The sequence below is a fragment of the Xyrauchen texanus genome, chromosome 25, assembly GCF_025860055.1.
Source record: "Xyrauchen texanus isolate HMW12.3.18 chromosome 25, RBS_HiC_50CHRs, whole genome shotgun sequence".
NCBI lineage: Eukaryota > Metazoa > Chordata > Actinopteri > Cypriniformes > Catostomidae > Xyrauchen > Xyrauchen texanus.
In genome coordinates, this window is record NC_068300.1 from 34,763,193 (window position 1) to 34,779,340 (window position 16,148).

Sequence of the window (16,148 nt, forward strand, 5' to 3'; positions counted from 1 at the left end):
AAGTCATGCAAGTCCTTGCCTGGAAATAATTGAAGCAATCAAAATTGAGACAATCGATAATTTATCATCCTTATTTATTGCAATTTAATTTCCCCTCCTTAGCTTAGCTTCTATAATTGGAGTGCCAATGGCAAGACTTAAAATAGAATCAAATATAAGATCCTTTTCTTTCCTCTTATCCTGCAGGCTCTGACTCGTGTATGCGTTATCATGAATACTAACTGGCTATATTTTATACTGTCAAAGTGATCCTTACAAGTGTGCCAGAATGAATTCAGCTCGCTCTCTTTGTGGTAAACATTCAGGAACATGGTCCCGTCGTGCAGGTTTCAAAGTTAAATAACTTCAGGTTACAACATTCCAAATCCACGAGAGCAAATAGACAAATGAGTGTCAAGAATAAGGGAAAATAAAAATTAGATCTCTCTACTATCTCAACTGTTTCTCCTATGCAACAATGAGTGTGTTTACATGCACACCAATATGCCGATATCTTTTTCTGCCCTGTTTATGCCAATAATGGAAAACCATACATTGTCGCCTTCCGAAACAAAATAGGATCGGATCATGTAAGATCATGCATGTAAATGCAGTCATTGCAATTAAATTAAGAACAATTGGAGAATTTTGCATTAGTCTCCTGCTGTTCAGATTGTTCTCCATAGAAAAAGTCAATAATCTCACATCTCCACAAGAGTTTCAGAAAAGATCTCAGTAATTTCAAAAATCGTGCTCAGATATGCCAAAATATAAACATTTCAATATGAACTCAAACATTTCTGATTACATTTTTCCAAGACCAAGTTATCTATGGTTTCCACATTAATTACTTAACGCCCGTTTCACACATACTCCGTGTGCTATATCTGTTGCTAATAAGGAGAAGAATGAGACGCATTTGGGTTCACTCTGTCTTTTTTTAGGGTAAAAAATCATATATGATGGCATTTTGCAACTTTTGGGACTAAAATCATACTTTTTTGTTTTTCTTGACCATGTAATTTAGTAACTGTTGAACACATTAACTGAAATTATGCATATATGATGAAATTATTACAGTTTCTTGTCAATCTATGTCTATTTTAATGTGAACAATGCGCTGCCACTTTAATTCAGTGCGGTGCAGCACAGCAAAAATAGACTCGGTCCGTAAACCATCGCTGCAGTGCTGTATACGCACCGCAACTGGAACGGATCGACGGACTGCATCTGCGTGCAGTGTAAAAGCTCTAACCTGTTAACATGGGTACTGAAAAAAATACACACCGCATACGCACTGCAAACGGAGTATGTGTTAAATGGGCGTTAGTGCTGTTTGATAAGGGTTAGGTTTAGGGATTAAACAAAAAAAAAAACCTTGCTGTGATCAATAGTAATTCACAGTTAGGTTTTTTTTTTCAAAATCCCTAACCTAACCCTAATTATTAAGCTTGTTCTGAATTTTTGTACTACAGACATAAATGATACCTCAAATCATGTGAATTTTTAAGTCCAATTGTAAGATTAACACCCAAGCAACATCATATTAACAATTTCTTGTTGTATACACCCTAGTACAACTGTGTTATCTTGGACTTACACTGACACCTAGTGGCTTGGATGCAGCACCATTTCAAATCAATAGTTTTCAGTTTCAGATGCCTTTGTAGAAATGTAGTATTCATAGTCAGCCATGATTACTTTAATCAGTGAGTGAAAGTGTCAAATAACAGGACGTTTACTGAGATTAGTATTTGGCTGGTCGTGTGATTCTAACATGGCTGCCCCATGTGCTGACCCTCTCTGTGTAAAATTAAACAGCTTTTATAAGGTTAATTATATTACTGGAGTCTTCATTTTAATGTGAGTGCTCATGATTTCCTACAGATGTTGCTAAATTACAGTTCATGTCTTTTTTAACGAGACACAAATTACTGAGACTACCTTTAATATATATATTAACAATTGTCTCATTTGTGTCTATTTTTATTTCTTCATAGACATTTGAGGAAAAACATCTGAGAATAAGTTGATACATAAACATAGCTGAGTTTTCCATTGAAGCTCTTGAGATCTGAAAGCACAAACCTCCTTTTTTCTTTAGGAAGTCAATATTTTTTACAGAGCCCATTTCAAAACAACACATTTTGACCTACGTGCTGCACAACCAGAGCAAGATGCTTTTATTCTGAGATGTTCCCCTCAAGTGAACTAAGCAGGTGGTCATAGCAGCCAGATATGACTGCATTTACCCTTACTTGTCTGTTCCCAGCCTCTATAAGTGGGTAGAACCAGTTCTCCAGTTTCTCCCTCTCATCAGGCAGCCGCTAAATGGACTTCCGCGCTTGACAGAGCTCGAATAACCTGTGGCAGATTCAGACAGGTGAGAGCCAGGTAACTGCTTCCCTTTTGTGCCTTAAAAGATTGCCGATGCTTGGATAGAGTGTGTGTGTGTGTGTGTGTGTGTGTGGATGATGGAGGGGAGGGAGGAGGGGGGTGGATATGAGATTGAAAGGGGAGTGTAGGCCTTTGATCATGAGGGGGCAGGGGACGGGGCAAATCTTCCAGCAGTCCCTGTTGCTCCAGCCGTATAGGTAACCCAACCCTGTTTTGGCCTCCGACTCAGCGAGCAGGTGCCCAGAGGTGGGAACTGTTTGCAGAGCTGTGTTTGGTGACAGCACGTCTAACTTTCAACTTCTCCTTTGCCGCTGCCACATTGTTCACAAATCCCTGCTTTTCAGCGACAGATCCTTTCAGAATCGTTAGCTCTTTCAGTTTTGCTCTTTAGAGAAATAGTGAGAGCAGATCTCATTCACGCTCTACAGAAAAACACAAACCTATACTACATACACTACCAGTCTAAAGTTTGGACACACCTGTTATTCATTATTACTATTTTACACATTTTAAAATAGTAGTGAAGTCATACGCCCTATGAAATAACACAAATGTAAGAATGGAAATTAGTGACCACAAAATATTGACCAAAAAACAACTATATTCTTTTTTTTTACCTCTTTAACCCTTTCAGCTCTGATGGTGTTTTTAAAGATTTCCTGTTTCAGTTGCATGCCTACAATTAAAGGCTTATAACTCTACAAAAAAACAAAGATGGTGTCATTGTTTGGTATCATTTAAAAAAATGTTTTTTAATGACATAGATTATGATAAACTCAGAGACTCTCAGCCTAAGAAACTGCTGAAAAACACACACGCATGCACGCATGCATGCATGCACACACACACACACACACACACACACACACACACACACACACACACACACACGAGGTGTAGGGTTTGGGAAAGGGTTTAGACTTCATGGTTTGGTTTAGGTTTGGATTAGGGGTTAAATTTAGGAAACATTTTCATAACATTGTTTATGAGTAAAAGCAGTATTTTTTATAAGAGCCAACTTGGGCGATTTCTTACGATTGTGCCATCTCTGACTATTATTATGACTTGTCATGAAAGCGGGTTGAATAATGTGGCTTAAAAAGCAATGCAGGGTTTGTTCCATGCTATTTTGCTACTTGCAGTAAAAAGTAGCTTGTTGCTGGAGTAGCTACAATATTTTGAAAATAAAAATATAAATAGAGAAGTTAATTGTATTGATACTTATACTTAGTTACTCCTTAACACAAAATATAACATCATATGCATGATAACACAAACTTGGTGACCGTACTTAAATAGTTTTACAGACATTTGGAATAACATCTTGCACGCAAACGTAAAAACGTACATAGATTTCCTGGAAAAAAGAAACTGGTATGTTATGGAAAATTACACCGCTATAATGTTTTTAGAAATGATAAAGGTAAAACTCATCTGTGGCCAGTGTCAGGGCCCTTGATGGTGATCAATCAGAAGTTACCATAATCCTTCAAGACATAAACAAATAGCATTTATCATCTAGTGATCTGGAACATTCCATTGTATTATTTCCCAATTTAACAAACTGTGCTATTCGTCAACTTTTCCGACCACGATCTAATGTGACATTCACCAAACAAGCCATGCAAATGTATTGGACATTCATGCCGCTTATGGTAAAGAGACACCCCGCTGTACAAGCTAGGACGGCGAAGTAGTAAATCTGTAGTTTGTTTGGCTGAGCACTGGGCTGCCCACAGCTTAACTCAATGATTGTTGTTCGAGTTATAAAACACCATGTAAGCGTTGCTCCAAGAGAAATGGAGCGCAACGAAATTCACATATGATTTAAATGGGGAGCAACAGCAGGAAAAGTGGTCAGGGCTTGACATCTATTTTCGTATTGCAGGATCTAGGAGAACTTTCCACAAATCCTCCAGACTGGATCTCTGTTTCAGCAGCTGTAGTGAACTAATCTTGAGGGATGGATTGTGGTGCCTTTAAAGGTATGATGGGAAGACACTGACTTGTTTTGGTGGATAGATTTCTATACAGTCCAAGTCTATAGAGTATACAGTTCCCCCTCTCATAGTTTGGCTCCCTTGCTTGCTTCTAACCATTCACTCCAGCTGCCTCCGGCAGAAAGAGCGCGCAAGTAAAAGGAGGAGGAGTGCTGATCCAAGCGGCTCCACCCTCCAAAAGCTCTGGCCAATCACAGGAGGCCTGCAAGCTTCCACTACAATAGGTGAATGTCTCCTAAGTGAGATGAGATGTGTGTGTGAGAAAGAGAGAAGACCTGTGCAAGCCCCTCACTGACTCATTCACCCATGGGAGATTGAAGTGACAGAATAAATCTACAGAGACAAGGCTCAGGATAATATTTCAGAGAGCTGAGAGCAAATAGACAGAAACACATAGACAGACAGAGCTATAACTGAGTGAGACCACAGAGAGACTGGCCAATATCTGCAGATATACAGCACATCCACAATCACCAAAAGTTGGAGTCATTGTCATGTTGGTGGTGTTATTGATCCTGCACGCTGTCTTGTGTGCCCATTCTCACGGGCTGCCAGGTGCTGCTGTACCAGTTAAACAGTGCCCGTCCGCATGCCACTGCGAAGAGGATGGCATCCTTCTCCTCGTGGACTGCTCCGAACAAGGACTATCTGCTGTGCCTAGTGACCTAAATCCTTTGACATCCTACCTGTGAGTACCTCCTCCTTGATCTTTGTTTATCGCCTGCTTTTATTTTTCTTGTCTTCTGTGACTGTTCCGAGCAAATAAGGTGTTGCAAGTTCTTTCTGTGAGATGTTTTTATTAATTATATGAAATATTTTCAAATGGACACCAAAAGATTGTTATTTTATTCCAAAATGAGTATACCCTTCCTCCCTGAACTTTTTCTTGTCTTCCAAGACAATGAGCTTTTGCAAGTTCTCCTTGGGAGATGTTTTGTTTGATTGATTTAGATACTTTCATGAAGACACCTTAAGATTGTTTTACACCCAAATCAGTGTAACCTTCTGGCTTGATCTTTGATTTTCACCTGCCTTTCTTTTTCTTGTCTTCTGAGACTTTTTTTGAGCAAATAAAGGGGTTGAAAGTTCTTTTTGAGAGATGTTTTGATTGATTACATGAAAAACCTCCAAGAGACACCATAAGATGATTGTTTTATGCCCAAATGAGGTATTTATTAGATAGAACTCGCTCAGGAGTAATAACTGAATCTGTCACTGGTAAATTCTAGAGTGTATAAAATGCACGTGATCCATACTGAGTGATCTGTGCCGACTTGCACATTCAATCGCGGTTGTTATCCAAACTTCACTCACATTTGGACAACTATTTTATCCCAAAAGGGACACTTGCAGCGTGAGTGAACCGTACTGAACGTGAAAAAAGAAATGCTTGCTTACCATGTGTCTTGTGACAGTTCTCAGTGCATTGGTATCTGATGGGAACGTGTGTGTAGAGTGATGCAGTGGGGCGCTCCGTACAGTATTGGGTTTCTCCATGTCAGCTGGAAGCCTATTGGGTTTAAGTCCATGCTAATCGCTAAGGCATGCCATATGTCCCCTGATTGTGAATGATGACGCAAAGGAGGACTCAAATGTTCGCTCATAAAATGTTGCGCAGCTCACGTGAATCAATAACTAAAGAGAGTTGTGTTTCAGGCTTTGGAGGAAGCGTAGGTTGGGAATTGGATTGCAAACACATGTATCCCAACCTTTCAAACATATTGAAATTTATTGAGCAGTGTCTCTGGACATTTCCAAGTGCACAATGTTAGATCTCTTTTTTATATTGCCAATGTTGTAGGGAGTTTTATTGTCATGTGCAATATGTGCAATCTATCCCATGACTTCAGATTAAAATTTTTCAACTAGTTGTCTGTTTTCTAAATTTGTCAATCAATTTAAATAAGTGCATTCTTGATGGTTTTTACCTAGGATTTTCAACACTGGGTCCATGTACCTCTGGGGTCCCTGAATGTATTCCTGGGGGCCGACAGAGAAGATACATAACACTAACTTTTTTTATATATAACTTCCTAACTAATGATCTGTAAAGAATTGTATTATGTAGAAATGTTCTTGCATTAAACTTAGGTTTAGAGTTCTTGAAAGATGTTATGTAGTTACTCATAAAGTCTACATGTTTAATGAAGGGCTTCCTGGGTCTGTACAGGTTAAAAACCCCTTGTCAATACTGACCAAAAAACTTAAAACAGAATACTACTAGTGAATCTTTGTATATAAATTGTTCATTGTACAATAAAGCCAACCCTGTGTAGGTAAAGTTCTTTTGGGTATCTAGCAATATCTAGCAATTTTCAATATTATATTTTTGGTATTATTTTTCCATAAAGTTTAATCATAGTTTAATCACAGCCTGTGCAGAAGAAAATCTGTGCCTCATCTAATGCTTTCTTTCTTCACTGGAGGAGAGAAGATTGCTGTAAATATTGGCTGAGCTTTGATGTTCATGTCATTGTTGAGATGTCAAAGTGTGTGTTTAGGTATGATGAGGATGTACCGTTCTTTGGTAGCCTTTTACTCAGAACAATCAAGAAAAGTGTATTGCAAAAGACACTGTGTACATAACATGCAGTTACTTGCTTGTTTTTCTTTTGCTTTACATACCGCACACACACACACACACGCACATCTTTATATATATATATATATATATATATATATATATATATATATATATATATATATATATTTAATGCTATATTATTTTTTACTACTACTTATTTTTAATGGACATAACAGTTGACTGGTATAAATTGCTAAATTGTTCAAGCCCACAGTAAATTGTTAGTGATCTGTGATTACTCTTTCATAACTCAGGAGACTTGGAGATCTCAGTTACTGATAATTTGGCCTTGCAAGAATTTGATTAGATATTGGAGCAAATGTTAATATCTCTGACTTTTGATTCAAGACTTTGGTGTCTTTGGCAAATCTGAGCACAGTTTGTGACATTGTTTAGATCTCTTATGAAACTCTAGAGGAGACACATGTGATATTACTGGGGCCTGTTTCTCGGGTGAAAAATCGGAGAAGCTGAATATTTATGAAAAACTCTCAATTTAATATCATTGCTGTCTTGGAGAAATTATTGATATATTAAAGAGATCTCATTTGAGATTTTTCTTTCCAATGGGAGGTGGGTCACATGTTAAATTCACATTAAACGGCTCATAAAAAGTGGAGGCACAAGTGGGAGTTGAGTGAATGGGCTACTAAGAAAGCAAGAAGCAAGCAGCACTGCTGGACATTCTGCTAGTATTAAATGCCTGTCCTGCTATGAGGTGATCGCCCATATGGGACAACAGGTGCCCTGGGGTGCGGAAAAAGTCTGTCACCATGAGTCTGTTTTGCACTGGTTTTTGTTTGTTTCTGTTGGTTTCAACAGGAGTGGACGCTGAGGTACATCAGATTGCTGCTCTGTTTACTAACATGCATAATAACACATGGATGCACATTCCTGAACATATACACAGACACTAACTGTTGATTGATTTATAAGTGTAGATATGCATCAGTTTCTTGCGTAAAAGGCCAAAAATGAAGTTATCTTGCAAATAATGTCTTGTTTCATTCAGAAGAGGCGGTAGATGAGATATACAACTTTGAGCAACTTTGAACTCCTTTAACCTCTTTTAATAGCAAAATAGTGGAATAATGCATGCCTTTCAACATAGTTGCAGATATAAGTTGGGTTTATGTCTTTCAGGTGATTTAAAGGTGTACTAACATTTGATATGTGAAAATGTTGCAGACATGTATTTTAAATGTTTCAAACACATGGGTTGAAATATGACAGAAGGATTTACTTAAGTAGCATTTTTAACTGGACGAGCATTAATCAATTTGCATAATGTTTGCAAGAGTAAGCTTTATTTAAGGATTAAATCTGGATGACTAATTAACTAATTAACATGTAGATAAACTAGGTGTCAAGCACTGCAGGATGTAATTTATTTTCATTTTAGTATATAAAATAGAGTAGCAGATTACATTTCAAATTGGTGTAATCAGATTACAGCTACTGACTTTCAATTAAGTAAATTGCTTTTAAATACTTTACTTGGGTTTCACATAATTCTAATATAATACTATATATGTAGAATACATTTAAAACATAAATTGCATTATTTAAACATTTGTTTTTTACAGCCGAATGGCGTGCACCCCCTAACAATTCAATGAACATGTAAGAAGTATAGACATTATTTTGAATTCTTTGAGTGGAAAAAAAGCTTTTCTGTGAAAAGTGTTTTAGAAAATAACTTAAAAGTAATTAGTAATGTGATTACATTTTGATGAAGTAATCCATAAAGTAAGTAATCTTATTACAATTTTAGAATAGAAATTAGTAATTTGTAGTTAATTACTTTTTTGTAATCTACCCTTCATTGGTGTCAAGTATGGTAAATTATTAATTACTGTTTTCCCCCACGTTTATTGACACGACTGTTGACAAAAGGACGAGGAATAATTGGTAGGAGAAGCAAACAAGATCAGGAGTTGGTGCACATCTGATTCAAACTTGCACCGTCTGCGTGAGCACCAAGGCTCAATTTTAAATAGAATGTGCACAAACTATTAGGCCATGGTTCCAAAAACTTTTTTTAAACAAAGTATTAAAGTTAAGACATGTTTTCTTTACAGGATTCTGACTTTGTGTGTTTATGTAAAAAAAAAGAAAAAAAAAAATTCTATGATATCCCATAAACATATAAATGTTTCTACAACATTATGTATGACAGTTTGCTCATATACGAAACAAATAAGTGTTTCAAGGTGTTCTCTGGCAAACCCAACACATAAATAGCTAAGATAAAGATTTAAATCCTGCAATTCAAAGAAAACACTGAAAGTGTCTTTATCAGAGCTACTGACATTACTGAACATTAGGTTAGTTCAAGTGAAGATGAGTATAAGCATCATATAACCAGCTAAAACATCATCATACAACCGGCTCAAACCTTAAAGCTGTCAGCCATTCCCTGAAGCCAAGGGCCATATATTTTCATCTCTCTCCGGGCAATTTTCTACACAAACACAAATTAATGTTGAGCTTGAGCTGAGGGCTGCAGACACATGTTTTCGCTTACTGGCGCGCCTCAATTTCCAGTGCTTTGGCCTTGAAACCCTTTTAGAATCAGAGAGAAACAAGACCAGAGGGAGAGTGTGAAAGATGCCTTCAAGTTCTGAAGTGTGTTGTGTTATCTGATTTTAAGGCCATAAATCTATTTGAAGCCCTTTTGACCAATGATTTGTGAACGTTTTTAATAGTTAAACTTACAGAGTTAACACCTAAATCATGATGTAACAAATATTACAAACAGCTAGAATTAATTTAAGAAACATTTCAATTATGTAAAATAAATCTGAAGCTGTTCTAAATTTTATTCGCGATCCATAATACTTCTGTAATCCGATATACAGTTTATTCAAGTGAAACAGGATAATCGATGAGATTTTATCCATCTGTAATTGATGGGATTGAGGAAAGTATGAAAGAATGGAGCCAGTTGGAAGGCTTAAAAAACTAAGGGGGATTCTTTACATCAACCAAAAAGGAAATTTGTTAAGATCACAAAGACAAACTTTTTTTTCACCAGTGAAAATAAAAGCAGGAACACATATTAAGAAAGTTAACAGGTTAAATTTTAATTTCATGTTAACTTTTAATTGTTATATACAGTATATATATATATATATATATATATATATAAAAGTCAAAAGTTCATAGTTGTGTATTGCGGATGTGATTCTATTCTGCAAGTAAGTTTGTAACACTCTCAGGTGTAAACATACCTCTGTCTGTCCTACAGTCTGGAGGGTATGTTACACCCTGACCCCTCTCACTCACTCACTACATTGCACATCAGTGTGGCAGATTCCTATGTCTGTTTGAATTCTCCAATGCTCTGAAAAGATCAAACTCCCTCTTCGTTGCCTTTCCATGACCTTTCCTGACACAGAAAGCAGAAACAGTCACAGGTAAACAGGCCACTGGGGTACCATGAGCTGAGGTCTACCGTCACTTTGACACCGAAGAGTCTTAGCAGACTTCCCGCTTCTACTAGACGTAATACGTTACTATCACTTGCTTCTTATTTCGGTCATGAACCCCTGGTAAGATTTTGACCCACCAAACACACGTATCTCTGTAAACTGTGGACTTTGTCAGCTAGAGGTTTTATTAAACTCACCATTCCAGATATACTCACAGATCCCTGCCAACATTTGGAGCCTCATTTGTAGAAAGTTTTTTCCTCCTCTTCTGAGCCATCTACAAGAACGCCTACGCCAAATTTGTCCATGTGTTTCATATATTTGTTAACTTTTGACTATTACTTCTCAGGGAGACTCTGGCTTGGGGTAACAAACTGTTGATGGGCGTGTATGGAGAGCAATATAAATCCACCGGAGCACCTAAAAGGTGATATTATTTCTCAGCTCTTTGCTCTACGCAAGTCCTGCTGCGTTGCTTTCAGTGGTGCCATAAGCATCAAAGCTGTGAGGGATTGTTCAGGCAGTTTGTCTGCTAGCACCCCCTGAGGGATCAGTCTACAAACTTGCCACATTATAAAGCTCAAAGTGTTCACCACCACCAGGATGAAAAGACCATTATCACCCTGTTTCATAGAAGAGCTTAGGTAGTTAAACGGAGGGAACATAAGAGCTCTTGGAGCCATTTAATGATGCAGGCTGCCAGAGCTGAATTCACTCTGATACAAAAGTGTGTAAACAACCCTGAAGATCTGAGGCCAGATCTTAAGAAGGCCACCTTCTAAATGCTGAACTGAGTGCTCACTTTTGCAAAAAGTGTAGGGAAATATAGGTTTTATGGTGATTGTACTATATTGACATTCCTCAGACATTCTGGATAGGGTTTGTTATAAAGCCCTAAGCCTTATCCATCCATCTTCCATAGCTTCTTGTCCTGTGTAGGGTCTCGGTTAGTGCTGGAGATTATCCCAGCTGTCTCAGCTAGAAGGCACAGAAACACCCTGGACAGGATGCCAGTCCATCACAGGGCTAGCATACACAGACATACACATTCACACTCTCACTTACATGTCATTTTGAGCTTCTGATTCACTTAACTTGCATGTTTTTGGACTGTGAGGGAAACAGGAGCACCCAGAGGAAACCCACAGAAACATGGGAAGAACATGCAAACTCCACACAGAAAGGCTCTTGGTGAGCTAGGACTCGAGCCAGGAACCTTCTTGCTGTGAGGCAACAATGCTATACACTGTGCCACTATGCTGCCCTACCTTAGCATTAAACTTCTGTAATTCATTCAAGCCAAACCACTTAATGTACAGACACCATTCACACTTATTATCAAGCAAATAACAAGAAAACATTTAAATGACACTCTGACCCCTGGCCTACACTCTCAAACTTTCTTGTATATATATATGAATATTTGGCAATAAAAGTAAAATAAATAGTTTCTACTTTTGATGCTTTTATTCAATAGTTTTATAGCTTTCCATAGTTTATTATTTAACTACTTCATTCATAATGCTTAATGGGGATTCTTTCATTACCCCATAAACTTTTTAAGAACACAGTTTGTACCTTTTTGTCTGATTGTTTAACCCTTTTTTTGATTCAAATGAAAGTTTGTAATTTTGTGATTCACCTTGGAGCTGGTTGGTTTGGTTCATGAGAACCAGAACTCGTTTATAAAGGATTTTATGAAATTCCAGTGTAAAAAATGTATGGGAAAAATACATCTGGATAAAAAAATACCTGGCTGAAAAAGTGGGTGGGCACTGTTGGGCTATATTGTTTACATTGATAGACAATAGCATTCAAAATGTAACTGACATTAATTGTGATTTGCAAACTATTTGCAATCTGAATTGTGATTGGTCTTTTCTTTCTTATATCTATTTATCCAGCTACTTGCATATTATTATCAGTCTCTCTCTCTTCCCTCTCTCTCTCTCCCTCCCTCTCTCTTCCCTCTCTCCCCATCTCCTACTAATTGTATTTAGGTTTACAAGTCTTTTTATTTACAGTCATTCAATAATTTCACTTAAAACTTTAACAATTCTTTGTTGCCTCGCAAGCACTGGTATTTTCTTCAGAAAATGCAAATCTTGTTATTTTTGGCTCCTGTTTTGTCACATTTATACATAGAAGAGAGAGGTCAGCAAATGGTGCGCAAAGAGAAGGCAACAGGATTGGGGATTGATAGGATCCAGATTCAAACTCGCATTGCCTGCATAAAAAACATAGCTAAACATGTTGGAGCATTTACACTAAACACTAGGCCGCAGCTCCAACAGGTCAATACGCTTTTAATATCATGCGTTCAAATATAATTTACAATAATTTGGTCAATTGCACTTATACATTATAGAATAGAACTCTTAACCTTAGTTTCTTTCTAAAAGCAATTTCTGGAAAAATAACAATGCATTCTTTCATGAATTTGTTCAGTTCCTGAATTCAAATTTAGAATAAAAAAGGTTGAATGGAAAAAAAAAAAAAAAAACAAATAAACAAAAAACAGAAGGCTGCTTTTTTTCCACAAAGATGTCTTTTCATTAACACACAACCCCATTTGTGTACAAGCTAGTACACACATGGAGAGTCGCAGAGTCAACCTCACCCTCAAACAAACATGGGAGTGATTGTTCATTTCCTCCTCTTCCCGTTACCTAACAGTGAAACGAGAGCAATTAGTGCCCTGTGAAGTCAGCCCGAAAATAGTCAGAGCCCATGCAGGATAAATAAACCAGCGGACCTACCGCAGTCTGCCTCATCTCCAGGACATCTTTAAATAGATCCAGAGCTGGAGGAGAAGACCCGACCCAAATGCTTCTACGCACCACACTCTAGTATTACCAATCTAGAAGAAATATCCCTCCACAAAATTATGTGGGATTGCGTAGTTGTACCTTGGTCAAATCAGCAACAACATCATAGATTTAAGCATCAACAGTATCTGTTACTAAGATCACCTCAAGACCATTGGGTTAAGAAGGAATAAAAATGGTCAATAGACCACTATATTTTCAATAATTCAACAGTCAAGTCTCAGTTATTCCACTTATACCATTTTCAAATGTACAAGTCTAAAAATGTTTCACCTCAAAAAAAATTATTTGGTTTTTGTTCCAAAAACCCTTTCATAGGTAGAACTACAGTTCATACTTACTCCACCGATGTATTGTCTTGCTTAAAACAGATTAAGCCACCATTACTGGTTCACAAGGAAAGTGGTCAAGTGATATGAAACTGCAGTGGGGTCGACAAACCTGGATCTACTACATGGGTATGCACTTATAGAAAATGTATACCTTGGAACATCTGTAAACCAATCAGAATCAAGAATCCAACCGCAGAATGGTATAAATTGGCTTGTTCCTGAGTTTCTGAGCCTTCACTGAGATTAAGATCATACACATTAAGCTTTTCTCTTCTCTTATGGTGAGTGACGGAGTGGATAATAATTGAATAAGTAGCTGAGAAAAACAAGTGAGGATTTTGTCCTATTCAATGGGAGAGCTTCATAAATCACCCCCTGGGCAAACTCGACAATCCATCACAGGACACTGTGGGGGTCTCTTAACCTGTGGTTAAGTCCTTAGCCACATTTCACCATCAGCTCTTTGAATCTGACAGAAGATATAAACTGTTTTTTTTTTTGTGCTTTTCTCACCCCCTCGAACACCATCAAAACCTGAAGGAGGACAAAGGCCAGGAAAGAAGATACCCAGGATACTACTCTGTCGTTTAGTGGAAATGGTTTATACAGAAGCTCAAATTTCAGATTCAGGATCCTAACCATAAAGGAGCACACTCACATCCGAGAAGCAATGGTTAACTTGGGTCCACAGATGTCTCGTTAGGAGCTAGGGATATGTCCAAAGCCTTATTCGGAAAGGCACGAATAGTGATTACAAAATGAATAACAAATTCATCTGAATAATAGAAAAAATATTCAGAAGATTGATTATCCAACGAACATAAGAATTAAGCAATATTTTAAATAAACATCTCTAAAATTACAAAACAATGACGAGTCTTTGAAGCCAATTTTACTACAGTGTAAACCTTATGAATGAAAATGCATGTTTAATGGTGTTATTTCAAGTTCATCGGATGGCCGCAGACTCAACTCCGTTTCATTATTCATTAATTGTGTGTGTCTCAGAAATCTGTTATCTAACATACTATATTATACACATTTTCAACTTTTTAAAATGCCTGTTAATATATAAACACCAAATGTTTCACACAATTCACACATAAGGATTCATAAACCAACCTGAGTGCGATGTTGAATTCCTGACCCGAGAAGTGATGATTTTATTGTGGAGCTCATCTGCCCATTTCTTAAAGCTGACTATATTTACATCCATATCATCAATGAAGGTAATTGCATGATTTAGCCTTTATCCCCAAACAGTTTAAATGCCCCAAAGCAGTTTAAATACTTGTAAATATATTCAGAATATCCCAGCACACAGAGTATTGCGGAGAAACCACTGTTCTAGAAATATAGAGGCTCGCTCTTGCTATTTATTCAACTGCATTTCACTAATTCTGCACATGTAATTTAACAAAACAATTATGTCCTCCACATTATGTTAAAATATGTGCACAAAATAAGCTTTGTGTTTAGCCTACCATAAAACTTTCTAATATAGATATACGGTGCTTTCACCTGTTTTTACGGTTAATTATTTTTTCAAATTTCTTTTAATGTTTGTATTTGTTGGCTATTTAATTTTCTTTGCAAAATGTGAGCTTGACTTTTGACACCTTGTGCCTCCAGAGAATAACATTGATATACTTGCACACTGCACAGACATAGGTTAAACGAAAATTCAGTTTCAGCAGATATTAATGTCAGGAGTTCCAGGAGAATCCAAAGTTAAAAACACATTCCACAGTTAATATAGCCTACATATCCAGCTTCTGGTGAGAAAAAATCAAGAATATATCAATAATATAATTAAATAGTAATAATTATTACTGGGCTATAATATTAATAATAATGTAAGTATTATTATTATCAATAATAATATGAACAGGCCTATCTGAGGCACATTTTATATACAGAAAATATAAATGTAAGAGAGTTACATTTTAAAATTAGTTATGAGGCATGTCCGGTTTAAGCCACGCCCCACATCCGGTTCTATGAGAATACAGAAACAGATACAAATAATTTGGTCATAGTAACAAATACAAATACAGGTAATGGCTTCGCTGCCCACCACTACGAGAAGCCTTCAAACGAAGGAGTAAATGAATCATACCTAGTTTCCAAATAGATTACTGTAAATGCATACAGCTTACGGCATTACACAATCCCTCCTAATGCTTTTTTAATTAGTTTGCTTATATGTGCTGCATTGAAAATACACAACTCATCCCAGATTGCAATGTGTGGACTGGGAAGTAGCGTTGGCCAGACAGAAGTAGGCTCAAAGCAGGAATTTTAAACTGAGGCCTTATCTGAATTATTTAGGGCTGAGCCTTGCATAAAGAAAGATTACTGGCTGACTCCTGGTTACTATGTATCAGGCTTATGTGAGAAGGGTTATTCTAAAAAGACATTTAATGGGAAGTCATATAACCTTTACCTCTTGTCAATAGTCAAGGAATATTTGCATCAATACAGCAGTAAAAGGAAATATCTCGTAACGAGTCAAAACAGTTATTTAGGAATGTTGTAGTATTATTTTCAAACATATTAGGTCTGTCAGAGTGAAGGTTAGTCATTTTTGGCTG

At 37.0% G+C, this 16,148-nt stretch overlaps 1 protein-coding gene across 1 annotated transcript in view; it reads left to right on the forward strand.

Moving 5' to 3' along the window:
• The first annotated feature begins 4,649 nt into the window (after positions 1 to 4,649).
• The window catches only part of LOC127618454 (leucine-rich repeat-containing G-protein coupled receptor 6), a 111,276-nt gene continuing 99,777 nt past the window's right edge, over positions 4,650 to 16,148 (forward strand). The window contains exon 1 of the mRNA XM_052090906.1: positions 4,650 to 5,064. Coding sequence (XP_051946866.1) covers positions 4,871 to 5,064 — 194 coding nt within the window. The 5' untranslated portion in view covers positions 4,650 to 4,870. The remainder of the gene's footprint in view (positions 5,065 to 16,148) is intronic.